Source organism: Drosophila mojavensis, unplaced genomic scaffold (genome assembly GCF_018153725.1).
Source record: "Drosophila mojavensis isolate 15081-1352.22 unplaced genomic scaffold, ASM1815372v1 contig_74, whole genome shotgun sequence".
Taxonomy (NCBI): Eukaryota; Metazoa; Arthropoda; class Insecta; order Diptera; family Drosophilidae; genus Drosophila; species Drosophila mojavensis.
In genome coordinates this window covers 12,355,131-12,372,821 of record NW_025318899.1, presented here as the reverse complement: position 1 = coordinate 12,372,821, position 17,691 = coordinate 12,355,131, and the positions used below count along the sequence as shown (strand labels likewise).

At 47.4% G+C, this 17,691-nt stretch overlaps 3 protein-coding genes across 3 annotated transcripts; 1 reads left to right on the top strand and 2 right to left on the bottom strand.

Moving 5' to 3' along the window:
- Nucleotides 1-1,123: 1,123 nt before the first annotated feature.
- On the bottom strand, nucleotides 1,124-10,839 carry LOC6582221 (serine protease nudel). Its single transcript, XM_002007889.4, has 15 exons — nucleotides 10,821-10,839; nucleotides 9,984-10,130; nucleotides 7,639-9,900; nucleotides 6,528-7,576; nucleotides 5,991-6,467; nucleotides 5,604-5,937; nucleotides 4,445-5,543; nucleotides 4,214-4,383; nucleotides 4,038-4,151; nucleotides 3,170-3,953; nucleotides 2,916-3,107; nucleotides 2,384-2,856; nucleotides 2,012-2,303; nucleotides 1,843-1,950; nucleotides 1,124-1,785 (listed from the first exon to the last, which is right to left on the bottom strand). Exons 1-15 carry the CDS (start codon nucleotides 10,837-10,839, stop codon nucleotides 1,227-1,229), a joined length of 8,079 nt encoding a protein of 2,692 aa, XP_002007925.3. The 3' UTR covers nucleotides 1,124-1,226.
- Nucleotides 10,840-11,542: 703 nt separating this feature from the next.
- LOC6582219 lies at nucleotides 11,543-16,618 on the top strand. The gene is made up of 4 exons (XM_002007887.4): nucleotides 11,543-11,699; nucleotides 11,757-11,905; nucleotides 13,905-14,667; nucleotides 14,731-16,618. Exons 2-4 carry the CDS (start codon nucleotides 11,790-11,792, stop codon nucleotides 16,048-16,050), a joined length of 2,199 nt encoding a protein of 732 aa, XP_002007923.2. The 5' UTR covers nucleotides 11,543-11,699; nucleotides 11,757-11,789; the 3' UTR covers nucleotides 16,051-16,618.
- LOC6582220 (innexin inx4) lies at nucleotides 11,666-13,526 on the bottom strand. Its single transcript, XM_002007888.4, has 2 exons — nucleotides 12,757-13,526; nucleotides 11,666-12,700 (listed from the first exon to the last, which is right to left on the bottom strand). Exons 1-2 carry the CDS (start codon nucleotides 13,408-13,410, stop codon nucleotides 12,167-12,169), a joined length of 1,188 nt encoding a protein of 395 aa, XP_002007924.1. The 5' UTR covers nucleotides 13,411-13,526; the 3' UTR covers nucleotides 11,666-12,166.
- Nucleotides 16,619-17,691: the final 1,073 nt, after the last annotated feature.

The following is a 17,691-nucleotide window of genomic DNA, read 5'->3' as shown; positions in this document are numbered from 1 at the left end:
AACTTAGAATTGCGAAAAAGGTTGTGTTGAAAACTTTATGCCTCTATCTACTATACTACTGTACTATACACACACACATATATATATATATATAACAAATATATATTAAACCAAATCTCTGACACACACTCGAAAGCTTAAAGGCCACACTTTAGTCTAGCTTTACAATGCGCAAACTACACTTAAAGAAAAACATAGGCACATTTAAACGAAAAACTAACACACACTAACTAAACACACTAGCCTAAGTATTGTTCATACATAATACAAATATTTTCGAAAACATTTGTGATTCAATTTGAAATTATAAAATAAAAAAAACCTTGTTTTTTGTATGATAAAAGAAAAACTGAAACTTAATTAAAAATCAAACTCTCCTATAAATAACTTTTAAAGTATTTGCCTCTAAAAATTACCTAAAAATTAATTTATGTTCCACTATTTAGCTAAACCTAGAAGAGTATTCCCATGTTTATATTGTTATAATCAGCGCCAAAGACTTAAAAAAAAATATAATATTTCTAACAAGTTGTATAAACCAATTATACCCAGCCTTCTTTAGAAGTTTCTTTAAGCCCAAAGATGCTCGTTACAAATCTTAAATATATATTGTTAAATTTACTTATAAACGCATCACCACTAACCGGACTAATCCCCAAATGGTGTTTAATTACTCCTAAGATAATTATATTCACGATTCTCAAGTACCTTTTCTTTCGAAAAAAAAAAAAAAACCAAGAAATCAATCTTAAATCTTTTTAACGAATTTATAATTAACAAAACTAAAAACCAAACTTTAAAAAAAAATTATGCTAAGTGCTTTAAGTATTCAATTGTTTAAAATTTGACTAAACAAGAAAAACAAAAATTAAAACAAAACGTGCGATTTTTTACATTTATATAAACATAATAAATTTGTTTGTTAAATATAATACGAAAAATTCCAGGAACCCAGCTTCAAAAATATTAACAACAACAAAATAATTATAATAATAAATCAATAAATAAATTAAAAACAAACGAAATACATAATAATAAAAAAAGTATGCAACAAATAGAAAACTGATTAAAAAATTAAAAATAAATAAAATTAAAATAATAAAATGAAAAACAAAAATATAAATATTTAGCTAAAAACTCGTTTTATTTGCTACTAAAACGTACAAAGTACAACGAGGAGATGGGGATATTATGGGATTATTATATATTATGGGGTTATTCAATATTCAGACGCAACGTATTTCCAGCCTGTAACAGCTATTCGAGTCCGTGGCATTCCATCGTACCAGCTCCGCAATGGCTCGACTGGGCTTGAGGAAGAGCGTCAACTGTTCGTTCAGCTGCAGCGGCGAGAATTTGCTGATGATGACCGCCTTGGTGGAGTCGCGGTACTTGCCCACCACCGTCTCGCTGGAGAAGATGCGTCCGCGCCTATCGGGCACCTCGAAGGTGTGCTGCGGCTTATTGCTGGCGTCGTCCAGGAGGCGATAGCTGGGCAGCCGATCGGGATTGTAGCCCAGCTTCTTGCATATCTCACGCACCTCGTTTATGCCCGGCGGCTTGCTCTTGGGAAAGCATTTGGTGTGCCAAATGCCGTAGGACTGCTCAATTACCTGGCCGTACTGCATGCTCGGCTTCTGGTAGCCGTGCTCCGTTTGCGCCCAGTAATCCTCATGCTGGTCCAGCAGCGGATGCTCCAGGCCAAAGCAGAAAAGCTCATCCTCGCCATCCGGGCAGTCGGGCTGCTTGTCGCAGACAAAGTCGCGTGGAATGCAATCATCCGAGCTGTCGAAGAAATTCATTAGAGTTCAGATTAAACTGGCACCTTTCGAGTCGACCTACGAAGTGCATTGGAAGTGATCCGCAGTGCAGTTGCAGAGCACCGAGCTCTCATCGCTCTTGTCCCAGCAGTTGCGCTTGCCGTCGCATATTTTAGAGGGATCCGTGGCTCTAGAGGGCGAGATGTCAATAGGCTTAAAGAAGAGTATATATGTAGGTCTATGTAGCTCACTGTAGATAGGTGAAGCAGCTGCATATGGTGGGCTCATCCGTCATGTCCTCGCAGTCGGGCACATGGTCACAGAACTTGCTCTTCGGCACGCACTTGGCACTCGAGCGGCACTTCATTTCGCCAGGGCCGCAGCGCTGCTTGAGCTCGCGGCACTTGGCCTCATCCTCGTCGCTGCCATCGTGGCAGTCGTTGCGGCCATTGCAGAGCGCCGACTGCGGCAGGCAGGCGCCCAGAGGACAGCGATGGGTGGCGCAGGGGGGCGTTGCCAGAACATTGCTGCAATGCGGATGATCTAAGGGCGATTCACATATACACATGCATATACATATATCAGTAATCTACTCTGAGTAGAAACTTCTGCTCGGGCAATACCTATGACATGCTGCAGCATTTTGTAGGCCTCGTTGAGTTTCCTAATGGCAAAGGGCGACCTGAAGCTGCGGCAGTTGGTGTTGTTGTAGTTGAAGATCGCCGCAGGATACCAGCCAGTGTGCGCATCCCTGCACACCAGCACGCCCTGATCTGTGGGCTGGCTCTGCAGATTCGTTGTGTTCCGCTGGCCAAACTGCGTGCAGCTGGTGAATGTGGTCAGGGCGGGCATCGACTTGGCACCTGCCACGCCGCTCACCAGCTCCACCTCTTCCGATATGGAGGCCATGTCCTCGGCACTCAGATTCAGCATGCGCATCAGGTTGCTCGAGGGCTTGCGCTCTTGCAGCTGGTAGCAGGAGCTGCAGCTGCTGTCGTTCGTGATGGAAGCAATGGCCACGGTCTTAATGCGCCCCGTGCGATCATCGTGCAGCACGCTGATGCATTCGTGCGGAGCGACTTCGTCTTCAGCAGAGCTGGAGGAGAAATTGGGAGTGAGTGATTGTGGATGTGGTCATAAATTGAATTTACTCACATCTCTGGCAGAAACGTGGGCAGCACAAAGTGCGTGAATCTCGCCGGCTGCTCCAGGTGATAGAGCAGCACATTGGAGCGAGGCACTGTCTCAAAGCAATCCACGCGACGTATTTGCTCATGGTTGCTGCGGTGCAGAGAGCGCTTCGTCTTACCGCCGCCCAGCAGGACGCTGATGTAGTGTGTATCAAAGCTGTACCGGAAGGAAGAGGGTATTAAAACTTGACCAAGATCAAGATTAACAATGGCACAAACCTTAAGCCGGCGAGGCAGGTCTCGTGCACCAGCAGCCAGTGCTTGTCCAGCAGAACGCCCAAGCACCACAGCTCGCCGTCCACATAGACATCCGCCAGCCAGGGCCAATGCAGCTCTTCGATGGCCTCGTGCAGCTGCTCCTGCACCAGCAGCGTCTTGTTGTTCTTGCTCTTGATCAACGCTTCCAGGTGATCCATGATCTCATCCTTCTTGTTGACCACCTGCAGCGGCAGCAGCGGCTTGAAGTGCACATATGGCCGCACGTTTGTCTGGATGGAGGGCAGCAGCTCAGGCAGCTGCTCAGCGGGCGGAGGCGTCACCGCCTGGCCAGCGCTAAAGGTTTTCAGCGGCAGCGTCGCATTGGAGCGGGCATTGCACTCCACATATATGCCTAGGCACTTGCTGGGCAGCACGCGCGCTCGCTGCTGGCCGGGCAGCGTCTGCTGGTGGTGGGAATGCCCCAGCTCATTGCTGGACAGCTGCGCATTGTCCCGCATTAGCGCTCGCAGATCGCTGCTAGCCCGGGATTTGGCCAGCTCTGGCGTGATGGGCTGCATCTGCCGTTGGCTAACGAACTCGGTGCTGTTGTAGTAGTGCGCGCCCCTGAAGCCCAGCAGAGCGCACACAGTGTCCGCCGTCTTGGCCTGGTGCTCGTGGAAGCCCGTCTCGTGGGCGCACACCACGCGCCACAGTCCATGCGCATTCTTGGAGAAGATGCCAACGTTGCTGAACTTGGGTTTCTGATGGGCATCGAAGTGCACGTCATGGCCATTGGTCAGAGCAACTATGAGAGGGAGAGAGGGAGAGAGAGAAAGAGAGAGAGAATCATTAGTCAGATGAGAGCATGGCTGAGCATTCGCTTACGCACAGCAATCCTTTTCGTCCTCATTAAACTTGCAGTCGACGACGTTGTCGCAGCGCTTGGCCAGCGGCAGGCAGATCTTTGACAGCGCACAGTGATACTCCTCAGCCCCACAGCCACCTACAGTTGGAGCGGGAATGGATCTTGAGTGCTTCATGTTATCGAGTTCACCTTGAGCTTACCGCAATTCTGCTCATCCGTCAAATCCTCGCAATCCGCCTTGCCGTCGCAGATGAGCGCGTTGAGGCTGCCCTTGAGGTAGTCCCGGCAGCTGCAGTCCAGCTCATCGGTGCCATCCTCGCAGTCCACCTTGCGATCGCAGCGATGCAGCCGATCAATGATTTGTGGCAATCTGCAAATGTTGAACAAATTATTTAATCTCTTAATGACAACTGTTTTCCTTCTTAGCTGACTTCTGGCAAATAAACTTGTTGGCCAATGGCTTCTCCGTTTGAACCTGGCTGTTGTTTGTTGTGGTTGCCTGTGTGGTTGACGTTGTGGCAACTGTCGTTGTTGTTGTTGTCGATGCTGCTGCAGGCTGTGGCACACTTTGCCTAGTTGTGCTGTCAATGGCTGTAAAAGTCGGCCCCAAAGTTGTGCTTGCAACTGCAACAGCAATTGTTGTTGCTGCCGTTGTTGCAACTGTTGCCATTGTTTCGTCTGTGGCATTTGTTGCACTTGTTGCAGTTGCTGTGGCCAGACTGGGGGTGGACGTCGTTGACTCTTCAAGCAGTTGGCTTATCAGGTCCGTCAACTTCATCAAATCCTCTGTGGGCGTGGGCCAAGTTGTTGTTGCTGTCGTTGCTGTTGTTGCTGTTGTTGCTGAGCTGTCTGTGGTTGTGGTCTCTGCTGCTGCGGGCGTGTTGCTCTGCTCCTCCGTAATGGCTCCCGCTTCACTCTCCTCGTTTTCAGTTGTTAAGTCAGCAAACAAGTCATCATTGTCTATGGGCACATCCTGGCGCAGTTTGTTCTCAGTTTGCTGCACTTCCTGGTCAAGTGGCCCCTTTTGTTCCTGGGGATAATAGTCGCTCTCGGTGGTGCTGCTGACATTCAGCCGAGTGCCGCCCACCATGTCCGGTATGAAGTTGTAGGAGCAGCCCACCTCATCCTCGCCGCCCAGACAATCCACATTGCGGTCGCAGCGGCGTCGCTGGGCGATGCATCGCTTGCCGCCCCAGACGCAGGTGAAGCCCGGACAGCGTTGGAGCGGCTGACGTGCTGGCAGCAGACGCGGTGTCACCGCCAGCTCCAGCCAGTCCAGATAGAGGGCGACGCGCGTATAGACGCCAAACTCCTTGGGCCGGGCACAGCCATTGCCGTGGCTAACGACTCCTGCCAAATACCATTGCTCCGGCTGCGTAACGCTACGGCAGAAGAGCGGGCCACCCGAATCGCCCTGGCAGGCATCACGACCGCCGCCCGGCTCGCCGGCACACACATCCTCCGACGCCTGGTCTTCGGGATCCGTGCAGCCCTTGCGTATGGGCACAACAACCTGACGCATGGCATCGCCTGCAACAGACATGAATGAGTGGAATGGCATTTATTAATTCGGACTGCTTGGCTACTCACTGCTCGGCCCCTTCTCTCGAATGGCGCCCCAGCCGACGACTGTGCAGAGCGTGTGCTCCTCGGGTCCCCAGATCCAGTCGTCGCCGAAGGTCGTCCGTCCCACATCCGGCAGACAGATGGGCTTCACCCAGCGATTGAACTGCAGCGGTGCTGCCACGCGCAGCAGGGAGAGATCGTTGCGCATGCTGCGCCGCTCGTAGCCCTGATGCACCACCACATGCGAAACGGGCTGGATTTGCGTAGCGGGTGAGTAGCTGGTGCGGCGCAAGAGTCCAGCGCGCACCTCGTAGTAGTACTTCCCAAAATTGATCACGCAGTGGGCAGCGCTGATGATCTGTGAGGCAGAAGCTGATTAGCAGAGACTCTGAGAGATTCGTGAGAGCTTACCCAGTGCTCGGTGTAGATGGTGCCGCCACAGTGGAACTTGCCATCCCGGTAGATGGCCACTGCGAAGGGCCACTCCAAGGGAGCGGCGTAGCTGCCGCCCACGATGCGACTCTTGCCCGATTCCAATTTATCCTGAATGGGCGCCCGCCTAGAGCGCTTGGAGCGCACGCTCTCGCTCGGCTTGCTGGGCAGGCCGCACTGCCTGGGCGGACACTTGACATAGGCAACGTGGTCGAGCAGCGTCTCCTGGTCATTGCGGCCTTGGCAGGCCTGGGCAAAGTGAATGCCCGCGTGCAGCGATGGCTCAATGAATGGGCCCGGCAGCTTCAGCTGCTTGAAGGTCACATTAGTGGCTTCCCCGTGCTCCGACACTTCACAGGCATCGGCGGCCCATCTGTCGCCATTATTGCAAACCGGATACCACTCGCCCTGATGATTGCGATACAGGAAGCCCTCCGAGGCGGTGGCTGAATGCGACTAAAAGCGAAAGGGAAATGTGGCAGTCAGATTACTCTAGAGACTCCGCTTTCAGCTTACCATGGGATTGGCCACATCTCTAACCAGCAGGCTGCACTGCTGCTCATCGCGTTTGTTGAGGCAGTTGAAGACGCCGTCGCAGCGCTCGTAGCGACTGTAGCACATGGACAAGGTGGAGCGATTGTGTCGCGCATACTCCCCGGCATTCTCGTAGCAGGAGTGCGCCAGTGGCTCGCAGCCAAAGCAGCCCAGCTCATCCTCGCCCATGGGGCAGTCCGCGTAGCCATCGCACAGCCGATCCTCGTCCAAGCGATCAGCACAGGTGCAGGCCGACTCATCGCTGCCGTCCGAGCAGTCGACGACATTGTCGCACCAGCGCGAAGCGGCAATGCATTGCTTCTGGCCAAAGCAGGCCACCTGCTCCGCCTCGGGGCACTTGAAGCGCTCCTGTGGCTGCTGCGGCACGCCCAGATAGGAGGCGTAGATGATCTGGCTGCGCTGCGCCACGCCCGTCTGGTTGGCATGGCGCATCTTGAAGTTGGCATTGGAGAAGCCCGCCTGGTTGTTGGGCGTCATGTTGCCCGTCTGTGCCGCCTGGCCCTGCTGGTTCTGCATGTAGGTGCAGTAGAGCTGCTGCTGCCCGTTGGGCTGCTTCTGCGGCGAAGCGTTCTTCGAGAAGATGTTGGGCAGCTGGTTCTGCGAGCCGCCCGCTGTGCCGGCGCTGCCACCGAAGAAGTTGCCCGACGGCCCGAACTGCTGCGGCACAAAGAAGATGCCACCGGCATTCGATGAGCCGCCAAACTGGGCGCCCTGCATGCCCATAAACGAGGGCGTGGCCGACCACATGGGCATGCGGAAGTTGGCAGGAGTCATATAGAAGCAGACGGGTATGCTGGGCATGCCGAAGCTCGGATTGAACATGAACTGGGCAGAGGCCTTCATCGTCTCGCCAGACACCGGAAATCCGCCAGGCGCTCGACTCGTGAACTGCACGGTCGGCGAGGCGGTGTACGGCTCATTGCTGTCCGCCTCCTTTGCCTCGGCGGCTGCCTTCAACTGCAGCTTGCGGGACAAGTGCTCGCATATGGTGATGAGCTGTGCATCGGCAGCTGCAAGAACAGAGATTCGATATAAATGAGAGTTTATCAAGGGAGTATCGAGCTAGCTTTACCGTTTGTCACCTTGCCACTGACGGGATTTATTTTGGGCCCCAGCTGCTTCAGGCTCTCAGTGTCCTGCGCAGTTCCGAATGTCTCGATGAGCTCGTCCTGCTTCGGTGCTGCATCCTTCTCGAACTGCTTCAGCCAATGCTTTCGATCATAGATATCCAAACTCTCCGACTCGTCAGACTTTGATGTGTCGTTGCTGGGCAGGACATGGATCAGCGGCTTCTCCTCCTCATGGCGCTCAAAGCTGTCCAGCATGTTTTCAATACTGCTTGGATTATCCAACGGGTGTACTCCGCGCGCTCCTTCAGTGGTGCTCTCAGTGGTGGTTTCAGTGGTTACGGCTTCGGTTGTTGCAACCACCATGTTTTCAATGCTGGTGGGATTGTCTAAAGGATGTACCTGAGGTGCTACTTCCGTGGTTATTAGAGTGGTGCTCTCAGTGGTATTGCTGGTGGTGGCTTCAGTGAGAGCCGGGACTTGGACTGTAACAATTATCATATTTTCCATGCTCGATGGATTATCTAATGGATGTGCGTCAGCTGCCCATCCAGAGGAGTTGTTGGTGGTTATGTGAGTGGTGCTCTCAAATGTAGCTTCAGTGGCAGCTGTCTGAGTAGTTTCATTCAGCACACTTTCAGCTTCAGTGGTAGCTGTGATGGTGGTTCGATTGGTGCTCTCAGTCGTGATGCCAGTGGGTGTGAGTTCGGTGGTGTCAGTCCCAATGTTCTCAATGGTTGTAGGTGGGTATGTAGGTGACGACGCGACTTCAGTTGCACTCTCAGTGGCGATTGGCGTGGTCGTGCGAGTGGTGGCTACAGTGGTTGGCGCTTGAGTTGTGCTACTCTCCTCATTGCTGTTCACATAGCCGTCAATTATCCAACTGATTTTGATTGGCTTGGGCTTAGTCGGAAAGGCCGTGTGGTTGGCACCATCTGTAGCTACGGTCGTTGTGGTTGTATGGAGTGTTGTAGTGGGTATTACGGTGGTTGTGGGAGTGGTGCTCGTGTGTATTGTACTCTCCACCTCTTGATCTGCTATGCTCTTGTGTGTTGTTGTCTCATTCAGTCCTCTGGCAGTGGTTGCGAGTGGTGCAGGTGCATCTGTCGTCGGCTTTCTGGTAGTTTGCTCTTTCATATGGTTATCGGAGTGCAATGGCACTGAGTCATGTTCGATGCTAGGTGGTATAGTGGTTTCTATGGTGGTTTTATCCATTGTTCGCTCTGTGGTGTGCACAATCTCCTTGGGCTTATCGAAACGATCCAAGATCCAAGTGATTTGATCTGTTATGTTGTCCGATTCGGGTCCTTCAGTGGTTAGAATTGACAAAGGATGGCTGGTGGTGCTAGTTAAGGAGCTGCTGTGGCTGGAGGTGGTTTTATCTAAGGCTGTTGTCGAAGCTATCGGAGATGGAGAAACCCTAGTGAAGCTGTTATTACCAGTAGGTGTTGTTGTTGTTGCTTCCATGTCCATCATTGTCGTAGGTAAGGTGCTCTCCATTGTTGTTGTAGCGAAAGTGGTTGTCGTTCCGTTGCTCAGGTCCAACATAGCTCTGGGCGTATTCTCCACATACGCCTCCTGCTCATCGTGCCCGGGTCCATCGATAATCCAGCTGATCTGCGCTGGCTTTATCTTGACCCTATTGGGCTTCACTGTCGTCGTCTCCTCGTTGTCTCCATCGCCAGCTGCGCTGCTGTTTGTGAGCGGAGTCGTCGCCTCCTGCAGTTGATCGACTGTTGCGTTCGTCGTCGCCTTGGCCGGAGCATATGGCTCAAACTCGTGCGACTCAACACTGTGTGAGTCCAGATGATCCCGAATGATTTCCTTCATCTTGTCCACCTTTTCGGTTACCTCCTTGGCCATCTGGTACATGCGCATGAAAGCCGACATGCAATGCTCTGGCGTCTGCTTCTTGCACCTCACATACTCCGTTTCAAGCTGACTCAACACTGCCCGGGCTCGCTTGTTGCGCATCCTAGTATACAGCTGCTGCATGTTGGCCTCCAGCTGGATGGGATCCAGCAAATCTAAAGACTGCAGACTGCGTCGCGATCGAAGCTTCAAGCGCTTCAGCCGAAACTTGAAGCGCAAATGCTTTAAGCGCAATAGCTGCTCCTCGCTCTTGGTTGCAATCGGCTCGGAATCAGCTTTCCTCAGCGGTGTACGAAAAGGTTCCAATTGCGGCCCTATTACGATCGCCTTCTCATCAATGGGTTGCACATGACGCGCGTGTTTCTCATTGAGCGACATTATTTGACGCAAGCGATCTGTATTTGAGGAGTTATGCAATATTTATGTATGTATGTATGTGTATATAATATTCGTCTGAAGCTGTTGCTGCTCTATTTACCCATGCGCTCCAGCACAATGCCATAATAGATGAGTGAGATGAGTAGTGTCGCTATGACCAGCAGGGATATGATCAGAATACGTGTATAAGGCAGGCGAGCAGTGCAGCCCCGGCGTGAAAGACGCGGCGAACGCTTCGCTTCGAGTTCTGGGAAAGCGTAATAGATTGCAGTGATTCAATTTTAATTATAATCTATGAGGTCGAGCTATATGTTATAGAGATATGAATTCTTTATAGGATTGTAATTCCTTTGCTGAACAGCTTTCTATGAAATATGTATGTACAATATCAGTTCCCCTGATTCTCCCATTCTGTCACCCACTCTGTCTCCCTCTCCCTCTCTCTCTCTCTCTCTCTTTCTCTTCTCGCTCATAGCTAGACTCCTCAATTTGATTTTATTCCTCTTATCATAAACGTCGCCCTCACAGGCAGGGTATAATCCAGTCGATGCCCTTTCATATACAATGTATGCAGTCATATATTGTAGGAGTCAAGTTGAACTCATTTTAGTATTGCTGTGCATTGAATTATGTTTAACAACTTATTAACTTAAACAGCAACAACTCAACACTTTTTTTATCGAAAATATTTTCAATTTCTTTTTATTTATACATTTTGGTCAGCGAGTTCTCTGCAGAGAAGTTTCGCAACCTGAAGAAGTGCTGATGCACTAAATTATGGAAACTGAACAAAATGAAAACATAAGCTTAAATAGCTGCCAAGTATTTAAACTTTTTTTATGGTGATTAAGAAAAAAACATAACTATATATTGGATAATTAATGCTATTAAGATTTAGTTTTATATTTAAATATTTTTAGTGCAAAGCTTGACATACCATCCAAACTTTGACTCATTTTAGTTAGATATATATATTAACAATATATATTAAATTAGTTTCTGCATATTTTTGAATACACTAAACAATTTCTAGTTGAGATTTCTGATATGATTGTATTTTATTTTTGTATATTTCACTTTGTTACACTTGTTTATTACACAGAAGACGAACACAAAAAAAAAAAAAAAAAAAAGAAGAAGAAGGATCCAATTACAGCGATTCACTTAAACAAAAATCGGAAACGAATAATCCAAATTGGGCTGACGGACCGACCGGCTCTAAGTGGTAGCACACGATATAACTGAATAACGACGATTTCGAATGCGAGCGACTTCCGCGCGCTCCAAGCGGCAACTGAAGACATCGGCGGAGCCGGGCCCGCTTTTGAAGCATTCGGAAAGTGGATCAGCTTGTGTGCGACCCACTTTGATGGTGGCGCATTTTGCTGTGCTGTGTACAAAATGTTTTGAACTTTACAATTTTTTGGTTAATGAAAATTGCAATTGAAATTGCGAGCGATGCACAAAAATGCGTCTAGAGTGCAAGTTGAAGGGAATGGCGATGGCAACAGAGCAACGAACCACCCACCAGAGGCCAATCAACAACGCATCAATTTCAGTATCAATTGGGTTCTTTGGGTTTCTTCTTCTGCTTTGGATGGCAATGCCCCTTGTTGGGGTCGAGCAAGCCTTGATATTTTTGGTTTTCAGGTGTCATTTTACAAATTTTGTACACTAAAAACGTACAACAAAAATATTTTTTTAGTTAAAGACCTCGAAAAACAGACACGCAAATAAATATACCCGTTAATAAAAAAACCTCCATGAAAACTTCCGAGGAAATAGTCCAAATCAAAATTTTATTATCAGATTTCTTGTAAGTAAATCTATTACATATTCATTTACCAATTAATCATTCTTCATTATTATTTAGATTTATAACGCAGAAATCACTCACAAAAAATTGATGCAAAATTCAGTAAAGTGTCTGCTTTATCAACTACTGCGATTAGTTCACCTCGCACAGCGGGTGAGCAAGATGTGCGGTACAATTCTATACTCTCAGCCGAGCCAGAGCGAATGGTGAGTTATTTCGAAAGTTATATATTAAGTATAGCTTTAAAATAAGCACTTTTATAAGGTTCTTCAAGATAATCGATAACTCGTTCAGTTTACTTATTTTGTTCAAAATTAACGTAGGAATTAGTATTTCGATAATTCATTCATATCGAGTATTTGTAAATCAATATCAAAAATTAATTAACTTATAGTCATTCTTCGTAACTATATAGCCCGCAATGTGAGCAGTAATTAGTAAATAGAAAATGGGGTTTATAAAGTGGTTCAGGCTAACTTGTCGTCCGCATTTGGAATTGGCTTGTTAGTGGGGAATTTTTCGTCAAAGACCAGCTCCATCAGCTGGCTAAATAGCTCGCGAGTCATATTGTTGCTGACACGCATTAGCATAAACCAATCGGCGCAACTAAAATTAGCAATGGCGCGTTTCAATGTCGATTGGGGCATGAAGCGTGTTTGCGCGCGCAGCAGTTGAAAGCGCAGACCGCGATGAAAAATGATGACCAGGCGATAGATGATCTTCAAGCCTGCCAAAACGGCCATTAGAATAAACCAGATCCACATGAAAACAAAGATTTTCTCATTTAAGTTGTTCAGCGGCAAAAGGCACAGATTGTCAATGGATTCCAGGGTGCCGCTGGAGCCGAATTTCAATATCTCGCATTTCGCTATTTTAGGAAATATGTGCGTCGTGATGCGATTCCATTCATCCCAGTTATAGGCGGGCACTGCAGCCACAGCCTTCACATAGCGCGACCAGAAGTTATCCAAGAACACATTCAGCAGCAGCATGTTGACAATCTGAAATGAAACACTAATTAACTAAAGATTCGGGTGAAGCAGCTGCTGGAACTTACGCTAATTACAAAGTTGCAAATTTCACAGAATATATAGGAAGTGAAATAGCGGAAGTGTGTGTCCTGGTAGTCGTTGGTAAAGTATTTGGCCAGCTTGCGTAGATGTGCTGTAGTCTTCTCATTCGATTCCAGTACATTATCCAAATTGGAGCAGAGGCTCTTCATGCGTCCGCCTTCCCAAATCTTCCACAGAAATGCTGGCAGATAGAAGATAATCGATTGCAGCAACAGGACGGGCACCACCCATTGGTAGTAGCGTAGAAAGACGCGCTCTTGTGGAATTGAAGGATCCGCAGTCAAAGGAGCCGCGTTATGTAGTAGATTACTATCCATTTTAGGCTTAAATTCGGCTCTAAGAAACTGGTTCTTATAATCCCTCTCAATTTTCTTCTCTTGTTTGTCCGCTAATTCGTCATCTTCGTAGTTCATAATATACATCCCCATTGTCCAGCAATGGGAGTTTACAAAGTCCTTGTCGTTCATGTTCGATATGCAAATTAGTGGATCACCGAAATATTGTTTTGCAGATAGCAAAACTGTGAAAGCCAACAAAAGGGCGCAAGTTACTTTAGCGTGGAATGTGAAAATGCCATCGTAAATGCGAACCGACTTCAGTTGCAAATACTTCGAAAGTGGCTTAACTGCCGTATACATATTTGGCACTATTTAGTTAATATGCACCGTCAAATATTTTAATTGAACGCTTCTTCCGAACTCATTCGCAGAATTTCTTAAAAACACGCGGCACTATAACGGTTAATGTAATTAGGGCTCAGCAACTGTTGCGTTTACAGATGCGCATTTCTGTAAACGCTTTTTGAGGAGCAGTTCTGTTAACTGAGATGCTGCTCCTCAGGTATCGCTTCTATTAATGGTGTAAACCTATAAATATTCCTAATTAATTCTATATTCATTTGAATGCCAGACGGAATAATATTTACAAAATAATTATTTATGTTATTCAACAAAAACAATATATTTGACAAATTAATTATTTTAAAACGAGGTATCGCAAATAGCAGACAGCAGCAGGGCAACATGTTAGCATTAACATACATGCAACAGCTGGTTCATTCGAACTTGTTCCCAAAACGAATCAGAAAAACTATAGAACTCACATGTGTTTTCATCTCTATTGTGTCGTGCAGTTTATCCAACAGGCGAATGAAGATGAAGGAACAACAATCGTCCAAGCAGCAGGAGCGCAATGAGAAGAAGAAGAAAAAACTGGCAGCGCTGGCAAATCTAATACAGTTGAACGACAGGGATCGCTTACATGAAGCAGAGCAGAAACATCGCGATACCGAAAATGAAGACGAGGAGGATGACGGCTTTATCACAGTGTGCAGCAAGCGAAAGACACGGAATCGTCTAACTATTATTGCAGACAGCAGCGGAGACGCTGCTGCCACCGCCGATGCTGGTGAGGCGGACCACGATGAGCCAGAAATCAAGCGCAGTCGCCACAATTCAGCAGGCGGCGACAATACGCTTGCCGACATGCCGGCCACACTCACCCAGGAGCAATACAGGTCTCTGTCCACGGATCTGCGTCGTCGCAAGCGCGAACTGGAGAGTGTGCCAGGCGTGCATCTACGTGACATGGGCCGACGTGCACTTCTCGAAATACCTCAGGAGGAACGAACGCCCATATTCCTTACAGACATACAGCATCTGTTGATGTCAGCGCTCATTGGTAAGAAGAGTCCATGCGCACCCGATCGCTGGTGCTGTGCCGACAAGTTCCAGAGCTTATCGCACAGCGTGGTGCTAATATTGGATGGCCTATCGCTCTATCACTATATGTCGAATGAAAGCCGTTTCGAGGCTACCAATAGGATATTCGATACAAAGCTTGAGGTGGTGCTGCCACCGCATGAGGAGGGCAGGATCATTGATACAATTGCGCAGGTCAGTCGATGACAATTTTTCGTTAAACTGAATTTAAATGTTATCGCTTAACTTCGTTTTCAGATTCCCCTTACCAGTGTCCAGGCCCAGAAGCTGATTAACGAGCACGGCTCACTGGAATCAGCTGTAGAACTGAACAAGGATCCCACGCTACTCGTAAAGGCGATTTTCCCCATTGAGAAACAGTCGCCGTCCACAAAAGCAGAAGCACCCAATTTGCATCCAGACGACAAGTTTCCTCGCACAAAACTATTGCTCTCCGCATTGCAATTGGTCGACGAGGGTTATCCGATACCACTGCAGGGCGAGCTACACGCCCGATTCAGGTCGTTTAAGTTTACAAAAAAATCATATGCTCCAGTTACCGATCGCAGTCCCATGTACGGCGTTGATTGCGAGATGTGTCGCACAATAACCGGAGAAAACGAACTGACGCGTATTTCCATAGTGGATGAAAAATATCAGACCGTATATGAGACGTTGGTGCGTCCCACGAATAAAATCACTGACTACTTAACGCAATACTCGGGCATCACGGCTGACATTATGCAGTCTGTGACGAAGACTTTGGAGGATGTGCAGCGGGAGGTATCCGAATTGCTGCCGCCAGACGCAATTTTGGTTGGCCAATCGCTCAACTCTGATTTGAATGCCATGCGAATGATGCATCCGTATGTGATAGACACCAGTGTGTGCTTCAACATAAGCGGCGTGCGAAAGCGCAAGAGCAAGCTCAAGCACCTGGCCCAACGATTTTTACAGGAGAGCATACAGCAGCACGAGGATGGACATGACTCCATTGAAGATTCACTCGCCACACTCAAGCTTGTCAAGAAGAAGTTGGCCAACAGCATTGAGTTTGGCGACGAGATTCTCACACAGCGCAAGCGCATTTATGACGTCATTCGAGCCGCCAGCGGCGATGGCCTGCAAAACAATTTGTTGGCCCATGCAGCCAAGCGGGACAAGCGCACGGCTATCGTGACTGTTGGTGATCTGCAGCCTGGCCTGAAGGAGGTCATCAGAAAGGCAGAGCAGGCTGCTTCAAAGGACAGTTGCAAGACGGTCTACGTGCATCAGGTGGCCAGCACCAAGGAAGCTGTGCGCAAGGTGAACGAAATCGCGCTGGAGAACGCACTGACCATTGCCAATCTGCTGGTGCCCGAGCAGGACTTTTTGCTAGAAAGTGCTCAGCGCACTGCTGCCAAATTAGATAGTTTTATTGAACGAGTCTGGAACGCAATGGCCCACAATGGGCTACTCATGGTGCTCATGGGCGGCTCGACTGAGTGTCAGAAAGGCGTAGCCAAATTTGCCATCAAACGCCGCAATGGCATCGCAAAGAGCCCTCTCATTACCACGGTTGCAGCTGCAGACTCTTAAACAGGCGAGCATTAGCTACACCCACCCACACTCTACATAGAATCATGCACATATACGCAAATGCTTTGACGAGTAGAATAGAATAGAAAGCCGAGAAAGGTAGCATACAAACCCAATGCCCAATTCCCAATGAAACAATTAAACAATCCAAGAATCCACAAATTCGCGTCCAGTTTTCGCCCAAACCTTTGGTACATGTCGCAGCGCATCAGAGCGAGCAATGTGCTGAACGCAAATTAGCTGTAATTTCCATCTGATGTAATGCAAACAAACAAAAAAAATGGAAAAACCCCAAGAAAAGAAGAAAAAATACTTTTAGCATTTGTACATTTTCAAGAGCGATACAGTATCAACGTAGGACTAAATTTTCCACAAACAAAAAAAATTGTAAAAATCTAAGAAAAACCCAAAGACAAAAAACTTAAATTTTTACTTTTTTCGATGCAAGCCCAAAAATCCACGTTGTTTGTAAATCAAATTAAGAATCAATAGTTGGTTCCGGTAGCCAGAACAGTGACACGTTTTCTAATGAAATCCTCAAATAAATAAAAATAATTGTTATCTAAAATGCCTGTTGTTTACTATATATGTATGTGTATGAAATATGTAATTTTGCATTTTGATTTACATAGTAGTTGACATTTCCTTGAATACTACTCACACCTCTCTCGCTTAGGATTGTCTTTCGTATAAATCTATATGCGAAGGATGTGTGAAAAGTATGTATATCAAATAAATAATCAAAGCAAAGGAATAATTTGAAAATATCTTGAATATTTTTTTTATTTAAGTAAATAAATAAAGATAAATATTTGATTTTGTTTATTATTTAAAATTGGTTAATAGTTTTACAACTTCCTTTGTTTAGAATCGATGTATATTCATTAACTTTGCGCTTTAGCAGCTACTAAATTATAGACATTTATTTATAATATATGCCCCTCCATTAAAATGTGTGTTTTCTTAGCACTTCATCTTGTATATTTCCTGAAAATTCCAGTTTCCAAGTGTTTAGTAATGTTCGCTATTCCATAATTTTTCACAGCTTTAAAATTTGTTGTAAAATTCATTACGAAATTATTCGGCAGTTCGGGTGGTTCGGGTGCTGGGGTTTGACCTAGTTTTCGTTAGTTCCCGATTCTTGTTTGTTTTCGTGCCTTTCCCGCGGGCTGCCTCGCTCTCTGTGTATGTGTCTGTGTGCGTGTTTGTCTGATAACAGCTATAAATTTCCTACCTCACTCAACGCAGCGCTCAGTTGTCTAGGGCCCACAAGACCTATCTCCTACCAAAAAAATTGCCTCGGCGCCCTCAAACACGCTCGCACTCTCTCTCTCTCTCGCCCTCACACAGATTGAGTCTCCCGCTCTTCGTGTTCTCCACTCTCTCGCTGTCAGTCTGAACGGGGGAAAGCGAAAGTGTGGAATAGTTGAGCGTAGGCTCGTTGTCGTCATCGACAATGCGTCTTATCACACGCTCGAATATGTTGCGCCTTGCACTGAACAACAGACGATTACTCATACGACCTGTGGGTAGGCGCAGAGCGGGCAGACGCAGTGCGCATGTCCGTGTCGGAAAAGCTGCGAGAGTTTTCCCCCAGCACAATGCTGCCAGATGCTCATGTGAAATATGTCAAAGAAACTC